Source organism: Elephantulus edwardii, unplaced genomic scaffold (genome assembly GCF_000299155.1).
Source record: "Elephantulus edwardii isolate Elephantulus edwardi_28Jun2011 unplaced genomic scaffold, EleEdw1.0 scaffold00091, whole genome shotgun sequence".
In the NCBI taxonomy this organism is placed as follows: Eukaryota; Metazoa; Chordata; class Mammalia; order Macroscelidea; family Macroscelididae; genus Elephantulus; species Elephantulus edwardii.
The window spans coordinates 2,038,810-2,058,275 of NW_006399841.1; the positions used below are offsets into that span (position 1 = coordinate 2,038,810).

The 19,466-nt window shown below is 39.8% G+C and overlaps 1 protein-coding gene across 2 annotated transcripts in view; it reads right to left on the reverse strand.

Annotated features, from left to right (window-relative positions):
• Positions 1 to 19,466, reverse strand: part of GOLGA4 (golgin A4) — an 82,275-nt gene that overhangs the window by 37,337 nt on the left and 25,472 nt on the right. For both annotated transcript variants that reach the window (XM_006890597.1, XM_006890598.1), the window contains 6 exons: positions 19,225 to 19,415; positions 18,858 to 18,941; positions 15,709 to 15,856; positions 4,916 to 5,094; positions 2,353 to 2,484; positions 524 to 679 (listed from right to left, as the gene is read on the reverse strand). In XM_006890597.1, the coding sequence (XP_006890659.1) occupies positions 524 to 679; positions 2,353 to 2,484; positions 4,916 to 5,094; positions 15,709 to 15,856; positions 18,858 to 18,941; positions 19,225 to 19,415 (890 nt within the window). The remainder of the gene's footprint in view (positions 1 to 523; positions 680 to 2,352; positions 2,485 to 4,915; positions 5,095 to 15,708; positions 15,857 to 18,857; positions 18,942 to 19,224; positions 19,416 to 19,466) is intronic.

A 19,466-nucleotide genomic window follows, 5' to 3' on the forward strand; every position in this document is an offset into this window, starting at 1 on the left:
GTCCCTGAAAAAGAGAAGGCCCCTCAGACGAGATGCACTGACTGCACGGACTCCAGCCCAGCACCGACTGTAAGGGTGACTGGACGGCGATTCTTTCTGTTGTACACCGGGCTGTTGAGCTGGAAATGAGCTGAGTACATCTAACAACAAAGGCAGAACCAGGATCACCAGGTACTGAACAGAGAGCCCAGAGCCCACGCCCTGTGAATACAAACCCCAGTCACATCGCTGAGTCTGACCCCTAACGATCGTCCAATCAGGCTGCCGAGGCTGGACGTCATCACAGGAGCAGCCTGTCAGCCTTGCCCCCTCAGGGTTGTCAATCAGCAGCCTCTGGGGTAGGAGCCCAACACATAATGCACTATGCCACCACAGCGCCGACCTTCCCCGAATAACTCCTGCTAACGTGCGTGCACACACAAATCTACACTAGAAACCCAAGAGCTTCTCTTTAACTTTTTATCCACTGCAGAAGCACCAACAGTTTTCATACTCAAATGATTTCAAAACTCTAGAAACTTACAGTTCTGTAAGTCTCTGCTTCTTGCTGAAGGTCCCGAAGTTTATTTTCACTCTCTGTGAGAATTGCTTTTTTCTGCAACTCGAGCTCTTCCAGGGCCAAAGATTCTTGCTGTTCTTTTTCTTGGGTGATCTTCAAATATTCTGACTGACTCTTTTCCTGTGCCAAAAACAACCATAACGTCTTAGACCCACAGAGGTCGTCAGCGTTCCACGGCACTTCGCAGGAATGACTCACTCCGCACACTGGCTCTGTGAGAAGACAGCATTGTCACCTCTCTCCCCTCCCGCTCTAGTCTGCAGAACCGAGCACTGGGACTTTCGCAGTGTGGACTGGCCAATCTTTGCAACAATTATTATATATAGAAAATATTTTGCTCTAGGAGCCCTACTAATTTTTTCTGTTATTTCTCTATTACTTGCAGGTTTTTTGCAAAGCACTACTGAACGTGAAGGGTTCCACAATCCCTTGCAAGTTATTTCAGTTCTAGGTCTATCAGCTTATATAAATTTTAGGAATACTTCATTACAATAACGAACCAAACATGAAAATATAAATTAAAAAACTTGCAAGATCACTTGTGAATATACTGACTGGTGAAAAGTCAACACAACCTTTTTTTTTTAAATGAAAAAGTAGGAAGACCCTCAACCAGATGGACTAATGGACACAGTAACTGCAGCAATGGACTCGAGTATGTTAGAGATGATGTCGATGACACAGGGTAGGACAGGGTCACCTCTGTTGTGTATCATTTGATTATGCTACTTAAAGTGTTAACTACTGGTCATTTTCATTTTTTTTCTTCATTAAAACGCCTTTCAGAGAAAACGAATTTTTGAGCTCTGGGTACAGTGAGTCCGGAAAAGGTTCAGACTTCTTGAATTATGTAGTAGTTTCAAACAGCCCACCTTCAGCAGGACATTGTCTTTGCAATCACTTGCTATGCGCTGGAGAGCTGGACAGTGACTAGGGATGATAGAAGGAGAAGTATTGCCTTTGAGCTGTGGCATTGGGGAAGGGTATTGAATAGATCATGGACTGCTGGGAGAACAAACAAGTTCATCCTAGAGAGGGTGAGACCAGGCTGCTCCTGGGTGGCAATAATTCCAAAGCTTCATCTGACATACTCTGGACATATTTTAAGGTGGGACCAGTCATCATGCTTGGGAGGGTGGAGGGTCAGCTCAGGAGAAGAAGTCCCTTAATGAGACAGAATGGTTCAGTCACTGGGGAAATGGGGTAAGTGTGTCGGATACAATAAGATTGGCACAGGATAGAGCAGGGTTTAGAGCAATGAATCGCAGGCAACTTAATGGCACGTAACAACAACATCTTCAGCCGATCACTAAACAAATGGATTAACTAAAGGTTGATGATCAAAACATTTCATTTTCTCATAAACCCAAGATAGCAAGCTGTGGGGGCCTCTTTCCTGACTACTTCCTATTTCCGGTGCATTCTCAAAGGTCAAGACCACCATGGAACAACCTTAACCTAGGAGGTCAGAAGTAGTTCATTCCCGTCCAGTTCTCTGCTGAGAGTTTGTACTGCCATCCCAGATACACTGAATCAAGAGTTTCTATTTTACCAAGATCCCTGGGGTTCTTCATAGTCACCAAGGGATCTTTAAGAATCACCTGGGAACCTTACTGACACATACATTCTGATTCAGTACATCTGGGTAGACAACAAGCAAACTGTCAGCAGAGAGCTGAACCAGAAGGAACTGGTTCAAAGCCCCAGTTTAGAGGCAAAAAACGAGAAGATGACAACTTTCTTAACTTTATACCACAGAGTTTACCTGTGACTGAAAGAAAGGAAGTACTCACCAGAGCTGCTCTGATCTGCTCCTGAAACTCCTTCTCTCGAGCTTCTAACTTCCTGGTCAGCTCCTGCTCTTTGCTGGCCAGCTCTGTCTCATGAAGCTTCTGCAGCTTAGCAATTTGCTCTTCGGAGGATTTCTGATAATCAGCCAAATGGATAAAGTGAAAACAGTGGTGTCAAATCTGAAACTCCAGGACTAAACCATAAGTATGTTCCAGCAGTTCAGTTACATAACTAAAAACACACTAAGAGGAACTATCAGGACACACTCGCCATGCTAATCAGGCACCAATGTGTGGATCAATCAATGCTCTGGGCCTCGTCTGAGGGAAGGAGAGCTGAGGTGAAGGAGAAGGTGCAGCCACAGGAGTGGGACTTGGTCTCAGAGCTGGGACTTCCCTGAGGTAAGGCTGCCTCGGCTATAGAGGCCTAATGGTATTTATTTAATGCTTGTAGTTTTGTCCTTGAATAGGAAGACTCTATCTCACAAAAAAGGTCAAGTGTCTCTAAATAAATCTATAGATTTAATATGTTGTTTTGCCATCGAGTCATAGACAACTCATAGCGAACCTATGAACGAAAGACCTGGACACCTGTAAAACTTTCATCCTTTCTCCAAGTTCATAGGGTTTCCAGAGGCAAGCTATTTCAGAAGTGGATGCCACTCCCGCTTCCAAGCTTGTTTTCTTCAGGGAGCTCCACCAAACACTGTCCAACATGGGTAACCGTTAACGCATTTGATGCATCAGTGTCACGGTGTTTAGCATCACAGCAACCACAAGTTACCTCTGTACAGCAAATCGACAAACAAGTGCTGTACCACTTGGAAGAATGTTTGACCAAAAACAATTAAAAAAATCAGGCCTGAGGGCTGCAGATTAAAATCACCCACCTTTGGCTTTAATATAATAAAATAAAATTACCAATAAAATGGGAGCGCTGACAAGCTCACTGAATATATAAGAAGATCCACGTCTTCAAAGTCTGGGGTGCTCTGCTGAGCTAGCGAGTAAGAAGCCATGCTGGTAACAAAAGACAAGGTGTGTGAATCCACCTGCTTTTCTGCAGAAGAAAGATGGGCAATCTCCTCCTGTGCAATTAACAGCCTCTGAAAACCCACTGGGAGGGTTATCTACTTTCAACTTGAGGACAATGAGTGAGGGAGACAACGAATGAGAAACAAGGGTTTAAAAAAAAAAAGGTTTATCATGAACAACAAATGTACTGGTCAACTAGACTGTGGAACTTTAAGAATATGGCCCTTAGACACCCTTTAAGCCTGGAACCGAACTCATCCCCAGATGCCACCTTACAGCAGTCATGGCAGAGGCAAGCCTAGAAAGTGAACACTAATCCTGATAAAGATAAACTCTCAGTTCACCTGCGTGTAACCCAAAAGGGCAGTGTCTGCCCAGGAGTCAAATTCAGAAGGCAGAAGGGCCTGGAAAGCTGGGCAGCGGGAAATGGTAAGCCCACAGTGAACCAGGGAGAATGTTGGCACACTGAGGGGACTACAACCAAGTGCATAAAACCATATGCATGCAAATTGTTAAATGAGGAACAAATTTGCTTTATAAGCTTTTACCTAGAGGTAAAATTAATTAACTTTGAAATTGAGGTCTCTTTGTATTTTTTTTTCAATTGTGATTTTAACAAAAGTTTACAAAAGTTGGATTTTCATTAATTCACTGTTGAACATTTTCCTCCCTATCCACCCAGTTCAATTTTAAAAAAAAAAATTCATTCACTGTTACATAATTTCCTCCCTCACTCCCCTGCCAGTCCACTTCGTTAATGCACCTCTTATTCTGGACAGTATATATATATATATATATTACTGTTAAACAGTTCTTTCCTTCATCTGTTCTAATACAGTGTTCATTATTTATCCCCTCTTAGTTTCCTCTCAACTCCTGTGTCAGTCCTATTTTAGAACAGTGGCATTATGCCGTATTTATCCTTTTGTGACTAAGTATTTCACTAACTAGCATAATGTCCCCCAGGGTCATCCATGTTGCATAATATTTTATTAGTTCCTTGTTTTTCGGTGCTGCGTAGTATTCCATTGTGTGACTATACCATAGTTTTTCTATTAATTTATTTGTTGGTAGTCGCTTCCATCTCTTTGCTATTGTGAATAAAACAGCAATAAACATGGGTGTGGGGGTGTGTGTGTATATATATACATATATTTTAATATACTAAGGTATATTTCTAGTAGTAGAAATGCTGGGATAAATGGTATTTCCATTTACAACTTACTTTAAGAGTAACCAGAACCTCAAATAATAAGGAGCCTTTAAAACAACTCAAAAGAGTCAACCTAGTCCCCTACTCACTTTCTCCCATATTTCCTCAAGCCCACATCAGGCAAGAGCCTACTTGGTCAGCTTCTGCAGAGGCCACCTGCTGAGGGAGCCAGATAACAGATCCAAGGACCTCAAGTAGAAGCTATAAACATCAGGGTCTAAAAGGCAAATTAAATCTTCACTACAGCCAAAGATTATGAGGGAAACATCAAAAGTCACTTTCGAAATTGTTAGTCACTTCAGTTTAGAATCCCCTTACTTTCATTATGTCCACAACTTCCAGTTTGACTCGACTTAACTCCTGCTGAAGGCTGACACGCTCTGCCTCGCTCGTTTTCTCAATGGCTTTGATTTGTTCGTCCATTTCTGCCTTCATTTTCTTCCGTGCGTCTTCTGTTTTCTGGGCTGTACTCAAGGCTTTTTCAAGTTCCTCAAAAGCTATAGTGGAAACAGCAGAAGACAAGTATCGCAAGGCTACTATCACGGGACTAAGGTCTACATTCAGGAAAAAGGAGCGAAGAGAAGCAGGAGCAAGACAAGCTTAAGAATTCTGGTCATGGTTCTCAGTCAAGTGGTATTTTCTGGGTTGTTTAACAAAACCGCAAGAAATGTCTAAGTCACGGAAATCAATTGGGGGGAAATAAGAAAAACACAAAAAACAGAAACAATCAGTTGTTGAGTTCTGAGTTTGGCTGTTTTCATGAACCTACACTCAGCAATTTGAAAAAAAAAATATTACATTACCAACGTCCTTTTAAAAAGAAAAACTTTTTAAAATGAAAACTTGTCTGTATTTCTATAAAGTATCTTAAAATGCATTTATTATAAATAATTAGGTAATACTATATCTTATTTGGGGAGCCCTGGTAGTTTATCGGTAAGGAGTTGCGCTGACAACCTAAAGACACACCAACTTGAACCCACCAGCTGCTCCACAGGAGAAAGACGGGCAATCTGCTGTGCTATTTACAGCCTCTGAATACGTGCTAAGGGTTGGTTTCAACTAAAAGGCACACAGCATACACAGTTGTATATTCAACAGCATAGAATACACAGTTGTATATTCAACAGCAATATATAACTTCAAACAATTCAAGGAGTCTGGGGGGTGTAGCTGTTAAAGGATTTAGATGCTAATAGAAGATTGGTAGTTCAAACCTACAGGTCATTCAACGGGGAAAATGAGGCTGTAACCTTGGAAACACTATGGAAAGTTCTACTGTTTTTCAGGGTTGCCATGAGTAGAAATGGACTTGGTGGTAAGAGATCACTTTGTATATTCAAAAGGATATTTCTTTAAAATAGAAAAATGATTATGGAGCAAACCCTGTTTTTAAAACCCCTTAACTGTACAATCGGGAGCTTTGGTGGCCTAGCGGAAAGGAGCTGCACTGATGGCCCAAAGGCAGGTGGCTTGAATCCTGCTCTGTGAAAGAAAGATGAGTGATCTCCACTGTGATTTATGGTCTCTGAAAACCTGCTGGAGGGTCAGCTATGAGTCAAGCCTGACCCAACAGCACACAATGACAACAACAATCACATGATGAAAGAAAGGGAGTTTGGGGTTTGTTTTTTAATATTTAGTGGTCAATTTAAAAAATCAAACTGTACTTTTCTGTGTTCATAAGTCTTGCTGTTTCCAACTCAATAGACATAAACTTCAACCTCCTATAACATTGAGTAAAAGGAATTACTAGCAGGGAGTTCTTAGATAATTCAGGTCCTGCAACAAAGCTAAAGCAATGAAAGTTTGAAAGAATAGCTCAGGTAACATCAAACAAAATTAAACAGCAGTTAGGTGACTTCGTACCTAATAGTCTGTCTATATGTATGTGCTCAGTGCATAGTTATTTTTTTACTTCCTTTTCTTTCCCAGCACATATTTATGAAGATATTCATATGTGCACATACCTGAACATGCACACGTGTGCACACAAGCACACACACACACCCCGGTATAATGATACCATGTGAAAATTGTACCACTGTCTTCCTAGATTATCTCTTTCAGCCACTTCACGGAACAGAAACCCAGACTTTACCACAGAGATAAACTGAAAACTAAGCATCAGTTTCCAACATGGCTTTTTAAAAAAATCCTATCAAGAAATCTCTGTCCATGGAAAGCAGTGCACTGACATATGAAGCTGACTTGTGGGTGGTGTTTTCACTCTCAGTTGTCTGAGAAATGTGGAAACGTCAATCCACGACATCTCAGAAAAATGGTCTTTTATTGGTATCCCAACTTGGCTCAGCAGACAGTGGTTTAGGCCTAGGAACTGCAAACATCTGTTGTAAAGCATTTTCTTAAAAGCAAATTTCATTGGGTCCGTACAAAGGCTAAGGAGGGGCTAATCCTTGGTAATGACAGGAAAAGGCAACTTAACTTGGTTCAACACCATGAAAAGAAAAAAAGCTCTGGCAATCACGTACCTTTGATATTTAAAACAACTATCCAATATGTCCATTTTATATGATTAACATAAAATAATGCTCAAATGGGTCTAAATTCCAAAGGGATATTGTAAAAATAATTAGCTAAAATTATTTTTTAAAAGGTTGAACTCTATCACTGGCATTTGTCTGCAAACAGGTGATAATCCTTAATCTGTAAACACAAATATGTTAGAAAAGAAACATTTAAAGAAAGTCTTTTCTTTTATTCAGCTACTCTTTTCACTACGAATTGCAGAAAAAAATGCATGCCAGTGATAATAAACTGGTTGTCTCACTTAAATGGTAATTTAATGTTCACTGCTTAGTCTGCATTGATTGTTAATCTGGAAAAGGAAAACATTTTTAAAAACTATCTAAACGCCATTAGAGGTGAGCTCTGGTTGCCTAGTGGCAAGAAGCCGCACTGCAATACCAGAAGTGAGCGGTTCAAAGCCACCAGGTACTCTGCTGGAGAAGGAGGAACAATCTCCTCCTGTACCAGTCAGAACAGATTTGATGGTACACACATACACACAACAAAATAATTTTTTAAAAAAAATTTAAACACCATTAGAACACTGGAGCAGAGATTTGTAAGCCTCTCACAGAAATAGCTAAAACAGATTTCAGGAGAGCCTGGAGAAAAATTTCTTCCAACAAAAGATAATTTAAGGTTTAAACCTTTATCAATTAAGAAAAATAAAACAAACCTGGATAAGGCCTATACCAAGTGAATTTCTCCTGTTTTATTTTTTAAATTACAGAATACAGCACAGTATAAAAATAAACATAGTGTTATTTTTTCAGACAGAAAAAAAAATCTATGCCCTCAATGTTCCTATGTAGAGATTATCATTTTTGAGTTTTCAACCACATCCAGTAAGTTTTGTATATTCTCCTATATACTCTAATTGTAGTGTTTAATTCACTAAAATAGTCCTTCTCAATCACCTTTACCCATCACATATAATTAAAGTAGGACAACTCTGGTTCCACGGTTTTCATCATTTGAATTTCACTTTTTCCTCTCAATTTGAATCATCACGTCAGAGAATCATACAACTTTGGAAATATAGAAAATCCTACACTTTGAAGTCTTTTAATTCAACATCTTCATTCAACTATAGTAATTGAGAAATTGAAATTTTCAATGAAATATTCAATTTAGGTGATAAAATGACTTAAATACACAGACCTGATTACAGACTTACAATACTGGGTTTAAGGAACAATCTTTACATCTTGCAATATTTTTAAAACTACAAATACTGATTGTAGATTCAACTTAAGTTGAGCAATAATATATCTTACTAAACCAAAATTCCTGAGCCAATCAGTTACTGATTGATGGCTTCTAATTTAAAAAAAAAATGTAGTTTGTTTTGTGCCTCTCTGATAGACTTCTAAAAACTCATCACTTTCCCTCTCCATCCCATCTCAAGGTCATTCGAAGCATGGAAAAATGTTAAAAGCATTAAACTAAGCTGCATACACCCAATTTTTGAAAACTACTTCTATCTTATTTTGGATTCTACATTGTACCAGAAACAAAATCACTTCATGACAACAAGTCTGTCTGCAACAGGGAGTCCCACGAAGGAGAATATCCTTACTAACGAAGGTGTTTTACTTACTAATGAGTCAGAAAGGACCCACCTTCTGATTCTGAAATCTCCAAGCACCTCAACTGTTCTCCAGAGCTTGCAACATCCTAAAAGTGAATTCCTCAATCTTTCCAAAGTGAAACTGTGCTAAGATTTTGGTATAAATGTGAAAGATGTGCTCAATTAAGTTTTCAATTACCTACAGAGGACAGGTGTGAGGGCAGGGGGCTGGAAAGGGAGAGAGAAAGCGTGCATCAGCCAAGGCCAAAGAGTCTTCTGCCAACATGCAAGGATGCTCGCACGACCACAGGCACAGCACACATCGACAGGACGGGAAGCGTGAACCACCAGCTGCCGCCGCTGCGGGTTGCAAGAACACGTATGTTCTTCCAAAGCAAAATTCAATGTATCTCAGGCAATTTTTACTTAACAGGGGGAGGCCATGACCATTCGTTCCCTAAGTGAATGAACCTGAGGAAGAGCCCTCTGCCAGTTAAGTCAAACACTAGGCAGGCCTTTTCGTTACTGCCTCACTTTTCGTTTCAGTAAAAGTCTTCTCACAGCCACGGAAATAATATAAGTGGACTCATGTTCACCGTGTGAGTTAAATTACAAAGGCTTGCAATCTACGGCTCAACAGTCAAACTACTCATTCATCAAATATTTACTGGAGGCTTGCCATCTGCCAAGCATATGCTAGACACTGGGTGATATAAACAATGCTTCGCAAAAAGACAGCTGAGGTCATAGGAGTGCTATATAGGAAGCAAAGAAACAGGACGAGGTAAGTTAAGAAGAATGCAGAGGCAGGTGCTTCTACTGTCCTTCCTCATCCTCACCAGTAATAACAACAAATGCCGGAATGTGGAGCTCCTAAATAACAGTTTTATTGCACTGACCCACAGAACCCTCCTGGACTCAGACCCACCTCCACTCCACTGCAGGGAAGGAGAAGAAGCACAAGTGTGAAAGAGCTGCCACCTTGCGGATTAACTGTGGATCCTGAGAAGCTGATTAATGCCAATGAGAATCAATTAGTACGCTGGCGTCTGTGTCTTTATTACAGCAAAAAAGCTGCAAGGAAACACAGCATTCAAAGAATCAAATCAACGGAAAAGTAGCCAAATTATAATTTTGTTTGGTAGGATTCCCACACTATCAGAAACTTCTTTTGTGAAGAAACATGGAAACCTATCGAAGAAGTTCTCTGATCTGAAGAATCCTGAGACCCTTTTAGACGGGCTGCCAGATTCAGCCTTTTCCAAACATCTCTGAGTGTGAAGATTTTCTTCATGTATTTCAGACACAACGACAGAGAAGCAGGTGTGAGAATCTAGTTATCTTCATTACATCAAACAATGAGATATGCAAAACTATAAAGCAATGGCATTCTTTCTATGTATTGTTTGTTTGGGAAGATATAGATATTTTTCATTAAAAATAGGTTAACATGTAATGAGCCTGGAAGCAGGAGCGGCATCCACTTCCGAAATGGCCTGCCTCTGGAAACTCCATGTACGAACAGTGCTCAGGCTGTTCGTTCACAGGGTCGCTATGAGTCCTCTACGACTCGACAGCATCAAACAACAACAACATGTAATGAGTTGCTGTTTTAAATCAATTGAAAAAATATTTTAAAACTTGTTTTAATTTATAATATAACAGACATCAATATATAGAATACACATACGCAAATGTTCTTTGAAATCCTAAGGGTTTCAATTTAAAGTCAAAGACAGAAAAGAGAAAGCGTGCAAGCTTACAAATAAACACATAGAGAATATCACCACCCAGTGGTAGAAGCAAGACAGTGCAACACTTTTGTATCAATTAGGACTCGAGAAATTTAACATGTTTCCAATGGAAATTTAGCTTGTAAGCCATTTCCAAAGTGTGTAACAAAAGTCATTTTTAAAACTAAGATTTGATATTAAAAAAAATCTGTAAATCTGTAAAAATTTCTACTTGTTAGAGTAATCATGAAAATTTATCTGTCAAATTTTTCAAAGCTATCCACCAGCTGATCTAGAAAAACACTAAGTTAAAGATGAAACAAAAAATACAGCCCTGAAGCTAGGAAATGTGTTCTTCTAGTTGTTAAGGCTTTCCAATAAGAGTGACAATGCTGGGGACATAAACACACTAAAAATAGAAAAACAAAATAGATCAAGGACCTATGGAAAATCTGCACCGAAAGAAACTTCCATCCAAACTAATAAATTTTCCCAGCAGATATTCATTTAGAGCTACAATAGTTACATAATAATCATCTAACAGCATACTTAAATTGCACTTTAGTTCACATTTTATATTGCCTGAGAAACATGGAATTTTCCTGGTTAAAGCATTTTCTAGATACTCATGATCAGAAACAAAAACAGCCCTTACCCCAGTCCTGTTCGTACAAGGCTTGGGAAAGGCACCATGATTCACTTATTGGCACGTGTGGACGCACAAAAACAAGATGCTTGGTGAGACTCAGGACTATAAGAAAACTCTGGTCCATAAACTAAAGACTAACAAAGCTCTTTAATACACACATAATTTGGGTTTTGTTAAGTAAATACACTTAATTCTTACGCACTATTTAGATCTATAAATTCTCTTTTTAAGGGTCTTCCAAACATCAAATAAATATGTCCCACTGAAAAGATGTCTTTGGTTTACCAGATTTATGCTACACAAATGAATTAAAAACCTTTTTTCCTGCATAAACACTGCATTGCAATAAAAAAAGCAAAGGATGTTATGAATTAGTCTTAAGTTTTACAATACAGCCACAAAACAGATACCTTCAGCAATGACAGAGGACATAAAAGGGAAACAGGATTTACATACGTTAGTGTATTCTGGAAACTTGCCCAGTTCAAACAGAGCCATTTAGTCACTGCATAACTGCAGTGAAGAACCTTTCAGCGGGGCTGGGACTGGACTGCACTGTGATGTGGGTTCCGTCTGTACCCATACCAGTGGCAACAGTGAGTAACAACACAAAACCCACAGCAGCACCAAACAACACCAACCACTACGCATTTAAAGAACTTAAAGGTGACTAGCAAAAGGATTGGGAAGAACTTACTAGAAGGGAAAAAGAAAAAATTCAAAGGGAAGAAAGAAGCTGTATCACAAAGTTACTGTAGTATTATTCCTAAGAGCAAAAATCTACAGCAGTTTAGATGTCGACCAACAGGGAAGTGGTGAGGTAAATGATGAGCATGTGCTCTGACACAGCCATTGAAATGTTAGTATTTTAGCAATATGAGAAAGTGCTCCCCGAGGAGAGGGGGAGGCACCCGACCGAACCGTGTGCACAAACAGGACTGCAACTACGTGAAAATAAGGACTTGGGAAGAAGGCTAAATGGAAATGCACCGCAACAACCCTGCTGTACTTTCATTTTCTTGATTTGCTAATTTTTTTGGCTTGCCATACCCTTTTCTGGCTAAAATATACAGGGAGCCCTGGTGGCCTAGTGGCAGGAAGATGCACTGCAATCCCAAACGCATGCAGTTTGAGGCCACCTGCCGCTGCTCAGGAGAAGTGGGGCGGGAGAAGGTTGGCAGTCTCCTCCTGTAGGATTAACTGCCTCTGAAAACCTGCCAGAGACCAGCGACAGGCTGGTTCCGACTCTACACCACACAACCACCACAACATACGCCTACACATATCCACACACAGAGGATGGTCAAGACCCAGTGTGAAATTCAGTAGCTTTTGCTAATTCTCCTTCAGTGCTGTGGGGAGCTGAGAGTTGGCGTCGCTAACAAAGTCTGCTAGGTAGGAGATGGGACAACGCGACAGCACTACGTTATTTTAGTGCTGCCTGGACAATGTTCTAGGCAATTCGTTTTGGTACCTAGCACTTAATAGAGCACTGTGCACTTAGATCTGAAGCCTTGGACTTCAAGTTCAAAATCCAGTTGCTAGAAAATATGATCATCTGTGCTTGCTTAAGTAACATCTACAAAGGGACACGATGAACAGTTGTAGCAAAGTGCCTGCAACAAACACATTTCTTTTTTTAGCCACTAAAATAAATTATTTTCACAAAATTAGAGTGCTATTGTATTGTATTATAGTTAAGAAAAATGCCTAACATTAGCACTAGGCAGGAGAGACATTTTCAGTTGCAACAGTTTGATACAGCACCCTAAAGCAGGCATGTCACCTTTCTGTCTCCACACTTTATTGTCAAAGTATTCCTAATAAAACCAGATTTGCTTTGTTCTCTAACATGTGGCAGGCATCAGTTCATCTAGAAAAACCTAGAGGAACACGCAATAGATTGTTTTCAAAAAAAAGTAGTGAGGAATGGACTTGAGCCAACTCTGGTGTCCAGAATAAGCAAGTCAAAGGAAGAAGCCATTTGTCTGCTGATATCCACATGTCAAGAAATAGTAACAACATCAGAGTTCAATTTTTACAGTTAAGATGCATTTGGAGAGTTCATATTCTTTGATAATTATTCTATATGGATAACATTTACTTTAAAAATTCCTAACAACGGCAGGCCTTAAAGATGTGAATGTTTCCTTTTTACAAACAGCACTTATGTTTTTAACCTTTGAATTTTAAATCTAATAAAGAGAAAGACAAATATTTAATAGAGCAATTGAATTCCTCAAGAATGAGATGATGTTCAAGGACTATTTAGGGAAACTCCTGCCTTTACATTGGCCTTTTCTTCTTTTTAGTGCTTAACTGGAATTTTTCTTTAATTGGTTTATGTAGAGTAACTGTTTAAGAACCATTTTGTATTTGAACAATTCTGTTCAGAATCAACACCAACATGTTCAATATAAAATTAGTCTGTTTCAACTTTATATCATACCTTTCATACGCATGACTTTGTTAAAATTTTTTAAACTATCTATGAACCCACTTAACAACTATATAGTCCAAAGACTATCTAAAGCAATATGTGCATTAAGAAACTTCAATTTTAATTCTCTTTTGGTATTGCTATTTTCTATTTCAACAGTATTATTTACAGAAAAGTTTCTTTGACATACAGACAAGCAAATATTTCTAGAAAATACAGGTTTGGGGAAATCTCACTTAAAGATAAAACATGTTACTTTTGTGTTTTGGAGAAGAGAAAACGACAGCAACTTAAAAAAAAAAATCCCATCCTTGAAATCAAATCCTTACCACATTCAAAGACATTTTTCATATTGTCACTCTGTACCTCTCCCATTTCTTGAAACACTGCTTACATATTAAAAAAAAAAAAAGTAGAGCTATCCACAGTTTCTATAACGTCTTTGGTAACTTCTTCTTTCCTCCTCACTGTCTTCTCTCTGCCAGAGTCACGCCCTCCACGGATAAGAAAACGGACTTTGGAGTAAAAAATGCCTGAGTTCAAATCCTGACTTAATCTCTTGACATAAATGTAGGCAAGTTACTTAAGTTTTGTTTAGCAGGTTTTCTCACTTGGAAAAGGAGGATAATAACATCACAAAAAACTGTTAGAATTAGATATGAGTAAATAAACCAGTAAATACAAATGCAGCAGGTCCACAGCGCTCTGCATGAAGTCACTTGTAGTTGTGCTGGTCGGTGGGAATGCACTTGACAGTGAGTGACAGAGGGGGTGGTGGGAGCGCTGGGCGCTCTGCTGTGCTGTCGCTGCCGGAGGCTGAGGGTGATTCAGTTTAGGAGTTGCTGCTGCGGCTTCTGCCACCATTATCAGCAACCACTACAAAGCCAGTCTTCCGGGGAAATCAAGTATCGCTTATGAACTAAATTCTACGATTCAACTCAAGACTGACTGACAAACTTTCTCCAAGTTCTTATGTCCAAAATCTTACAAATGAGTTCTCTCTGGAAAGCTCAAGGCCAGTCCAGACGTAAGGTACCCAAGGAAATTCCTCATCAGTCTCTGATCTTCAACATCCCCAGGAAGATTTTCTATTCCACCTTCAGCATTTCTGTCAATGACACTATTGATTAGTGTCCTACGTTTAAACCCGTGGAGTCACCTTAGATTTCTATTTCTTCTCCACTACTCTCCAACCTGATGAGACACCTAATTCTGCAGAGTCTACACTTTTCCTTCTGCAAGTCAAAAGTGGTTAATGCTCTCAGCATCTCATATTTAGTTTCTAGATCTGCTTCCAAGAATGACTTCACATTTCCTTTCTTCCTACATAAAACACTAGCTTCTAAGACATCCAAGTTTTCCTATTACGTCTTCCTGGCTTTTTGTACGTCAAAATCTAAACTCAGCTACTCACCTTATAAACATTCAGTAGTCAGTTCCTTTGAAATTCAGTGTCATTTGTCACTTCACAAGAATGGTTTTCCTGTGATCACACATCCACCGTGAACTACAGTGTCTCTGTGTGTTGATGTGATGCTTCTGAACCGTGTGTCATTCCACCTTTCTGCTACGAGACTCCCATCATCAGTGGGATGAAGGCATCGGAGCTCAGTGTGCTCTCTGCTCTTTCCAGTATTTCTCTTTTCCTAGGATCCTTGCTTGTTTCTACACTTTACCGCCTTAAAATGTATTGTGCCTAAATCACTATGCCACTGCGCACACACTAAAATGTTTACGGATCCCCACTGAAAAAAGATTTTAAGATTTTGATTTATGGCAGAGCATCTGTAAAATATTAATTAATAAGTAAGCAGAGCCTTCATTTGAGACTTGCAAAAGTATAAATTTAAATTTCTGATATTCTAAGGCAGGAATAAGTAAATTTTTTTCTATAAAGGGCCAAACAGTAAATATTTTAGGCTTTCCAGGCCACATATTATTGCCTGTCACATCTTCTTTTTTAATCATTTAAAACTGTAAAAATCTTTCCTAGCTTAGGGGTCACCTCCTATCAGCCTGGAGGGACCACTGTCCGCAGCCTGCCAACCTGTACCTCCTCCAGCACAGGGCAGTGATGGAGAAAGGGTCTGGATGGCTATTCATTTTAAAAGAAAGAATTTTCTGCTGGTCAAGCATTTGAAATTATGTTTTACTCCAACATACAACAAGCAAGCCCTGGGGAGTTCTTACCAGCTCTCTCAAACTTTTCTTTCTGTTCCCGTAACTCCTCTCCCTGGGTTGTCATCTGTTTGATGCGCGTACGAAGCTGGGCGATCTCCTCTTCTTTCATCTCCAGGGTTTCGTGCATCTGACGTTTCGTCTCGGCTATTACCATCCCCTGAGCATAAATGCAGATCCATAAGCATCTGTGTGACAAGACTGCACCGCTGACAGCGCACGGTGAACTCAAAGGACTTATTTCTCACTGTACGACGCGAAGAGTTACTGCATGATCTCACAAACGAAATAAAGAATGTCGTATGATCCATACACAACCTTGGTTACTTGCATGACATTAGGGAGTTTCGTTATTAAAACCTTTTAATATTAGATTAATATCAGGTAAAGATTATTTTCTCATTCTTCTGTATATGTACTATAATGTCTCTATCTTCTTGTGTGCTGTTGAGTCAGAATCAACTTACAGTTGACCAGAGGGTTTTCAAAGGCCTTAACTCTTCTAGGAGGAGGCTGCGTATCCTTTCTACAGAGGACAGCTGGTGGGCTCGAATGGAGTGCACCTTAGGACTGGCAGCGCGACTTCTTACCACGAGGCCACCACAGACCTCCCTACCTCAGTGCTGGTCATACTTACTTAAAATAGAATCTTTTGTACTTGGCTCAGGACCATTATAACTACAATTACCGATTAGTCCTGTAGCGCAGCGACGGCCAGGGGTTGCTGAGAGCGTCAGGCTGCTGCCACACTGGACGGGCCTAATGTGGTACATATCTACCTGCTTTTGTCTCTCTTATTCCACTAACAGGAAGGAGGTACCCCACGCCTCCAACACGCTAGGTGCTCCTACCTTCATTCTGTCCAGATAACCTGCTCTAGAAATGACTATCAAGGCAAGGAGGGGGAGGGAGGAACGACATTTTTAAAAAGATATTAAATTGATCGTTTAGGAATAACAAGGAAATGGGATAATACTATATGTCTTTGAAAAATATTTAGGCTTTATGAAAATTATTTTATGTCCTTAAAAGGTTTATAACCTTAAATCCAGCATTGACTGGTCTCTGCTATCAAGTTTGATTCTTCCATATGTATCTTCCATACACCAGACAAATAACAAAACGTAAAGTAGGGCATTACTGTATAAAATCCCCAAACAAAACCATAGGCCATCAGTGTCTTCAACAAATAAATTGCAAAGGGAGGGAGAGAGAGAGAAGGAGGGACAAGAAGAGAGAGAGAGAGGAAGGGAGGGGGAGAGAGAGAGGAAAAAAGAGAGGAAGAGAGAAAGAGGGAAGGAGAATAAGAGACAGAGAGAGAGGAAGAGAGAAAAAGTAGTCAAAGTCGACCATTCAGATGAAAAGAAGTGTTAAAAGTCCTATCAACCAGCTACAATAAGAGGAAGTTCCTTAGGTCTACGACCCACAAGCTCCTGGTCTTGTCTGATCTCAGCTGCTAGAAAGGGCTGGGCCTGGCTGGTACTCTGGTAGAAGAAATTAATAAGGATGACAGAAAAATAATCGATGCCTTTGAGCTGTGGTGTTGGAGAAGAGCACTGAACATCCCATGGATGGCCAAGAGAACAAACAGATAGGTCTTGGAGAGAGTATAGCCAGAGTGTTCTTTGGAGGCAAATATGACAAGAGTTCGCCTCACATCCTCGGGCATGTTGCTAGGAGGGGCTGTTCCTTGGACATGATGCTGGGAAGGTTGGAGGGTCAGCAAAGGAGAGGAAGACCCTCAACTAGGTGAACTGACCCAGCGACTGCTGCAGTGGGCTCCTGTGTGTCAGGAAGTATGAGGATGGTGCAGGACAGAACAGGGTTCAGATCTTTTGTTCATAGGGTCAGTATGAGTCATATTTAATGGCAACTAACAACAATAATTCATAAAAAAGGGGGGGAAAATTGAGGTAACATTTCTGTTCATTTTTAGATACTATCAAGAAAATGTTGTGGTTTCTCTTTATGTTAAAGTTGTCATGGAAGAAATTATTACATTTCTTGGATTTACCATAAAACAATCTTGGGCTAAGAAAACGGGTGATTGATTTACAAGAATTCCGTGTGTGTGTGTGTGTGTGTGTGTGTGTGTGTGTGTGTGTAGCGTCAAATCAGATCTGACTGGTACAGGAGGAGATTGTCCCTCCTTCTTCAGCAGAGCATCTGGTGGATTTGAACCACGTGCCTCTGGGATTGCAATGCAGCTTCTTGCCACTAGGCCACCAGAGCTCTCCACAAGAATTCCTTTTACTAATTTCTTCTACTTGTATCAATGTTTTAAATTTTCCATAATAAAAGCATTTTTTTTAAAGTGGCTTTTTAGAACACTTAAATAGCAAACAAATAATAGCAAGTATACAGAATGAAGAGATTGTTAATAGTTGGTTTTAACAACAAGATAACTGGTATGTTCTTAGTTACATGACCACTCAACACACCAATAAGAAACAATAGATCACAGGAAATGAAGGATGGTGTAGAACTAACCAGAAGCTGCTTAGAATTTGGGGCTGGACGACTTAGGACAAAACTTCATTTTTAAAAAACAAAAAACAAAACCAAAAAACAACACACTTCAGTTTTTCCAACTGTCTTGGCTGCGATAGGTGGTTATTTTTCCAACTCTAAACAGGCAATGAATGGTAAAACTCAATCTTCCTTGATCCTCTAATCTCATCTGAAGACTTAAAAACTAATTTCTAGAAATGTCTTTTTACGTCAATATGCACATTTTCTTTTCTTTCCTTGTTGGGCAATTTAACTGAGACTACCTATGTCCATTACGACAGAAAGTTTGCGATTTCTATTATATTTAAAGAGTATCTCCCACTCCCATTCAGCAATGTCTTGGCAAAAAAAAACAACTTTTCTCTAAGAAGTCATGATGTCCTGTAAACACGAAGTTCTTGTACACAGTTATTCTCATTCCTAAATCGGAGATTTTTAAAAACAACAAGAGGGAATCAGCTACACGTGATACAAAACTCATGTTAATAGTCACATAAAACTGAAAATTAAAACAGAAACTTTTTTTTAACATGGAAGCAGCTGCAATAATTTTGAGAACAGAAGCCTGAGTGCTTCTTGCTGCTTTCCAAAGCAAATTTTGGGGCGCCTTGACAAACTTTAGTATCGTAAGGGTTTTTGTTTCGTTTTACCTTATCTTGTTCAAGCTGTTCAATTAAGTTCTTTGCATCACGCAACTGAGTGATAAGCTTAGTCTTCTCAGCCATATGAAGCTCCTAAAAAAAGTTTAAAAATTCATTTCCATCTCTAAGAAAGTGTTTTTCTCTTATGAGAACTCTAAGAACATTATCTAATCTCGGTCCTTATTATGGTCTAGTAGAAGGGAGAAGTGCACAGAAAGTCTCCCAAGTATGGAAAGTGCTATGAAGAAAGGCAGCCCAGAGCAAGTGGGCTCAGCCGAGGACCCTCCCCATCCCACCGGCACAGGATGGGAAGGCTTCCCTGACGACCGCAGCCCATGCCGGGCTGAATGAGAACAAAGCTGAGCTGCGCTTCTACCTTCATCTTTTCTAGCTCTTGAAGTCTTTCGTCAAGCTGTTCTTGCAGGGCTTCTTTCTCGCTGGTTAACAGAACACATTGCTCCTTATGCGACTGGATCGTTTCCTTACAACGTTGAAGTAGATTTTCTTGACGCTTAACTCTTTGCTGAAGTGTTTCCAGTGTTTTCGAAGAAGCTTCATTTCCTGTTACTAACAATAAAGGAGCAGAAACAGGGGACAGTCAGTAAAAAATGGGAGGGC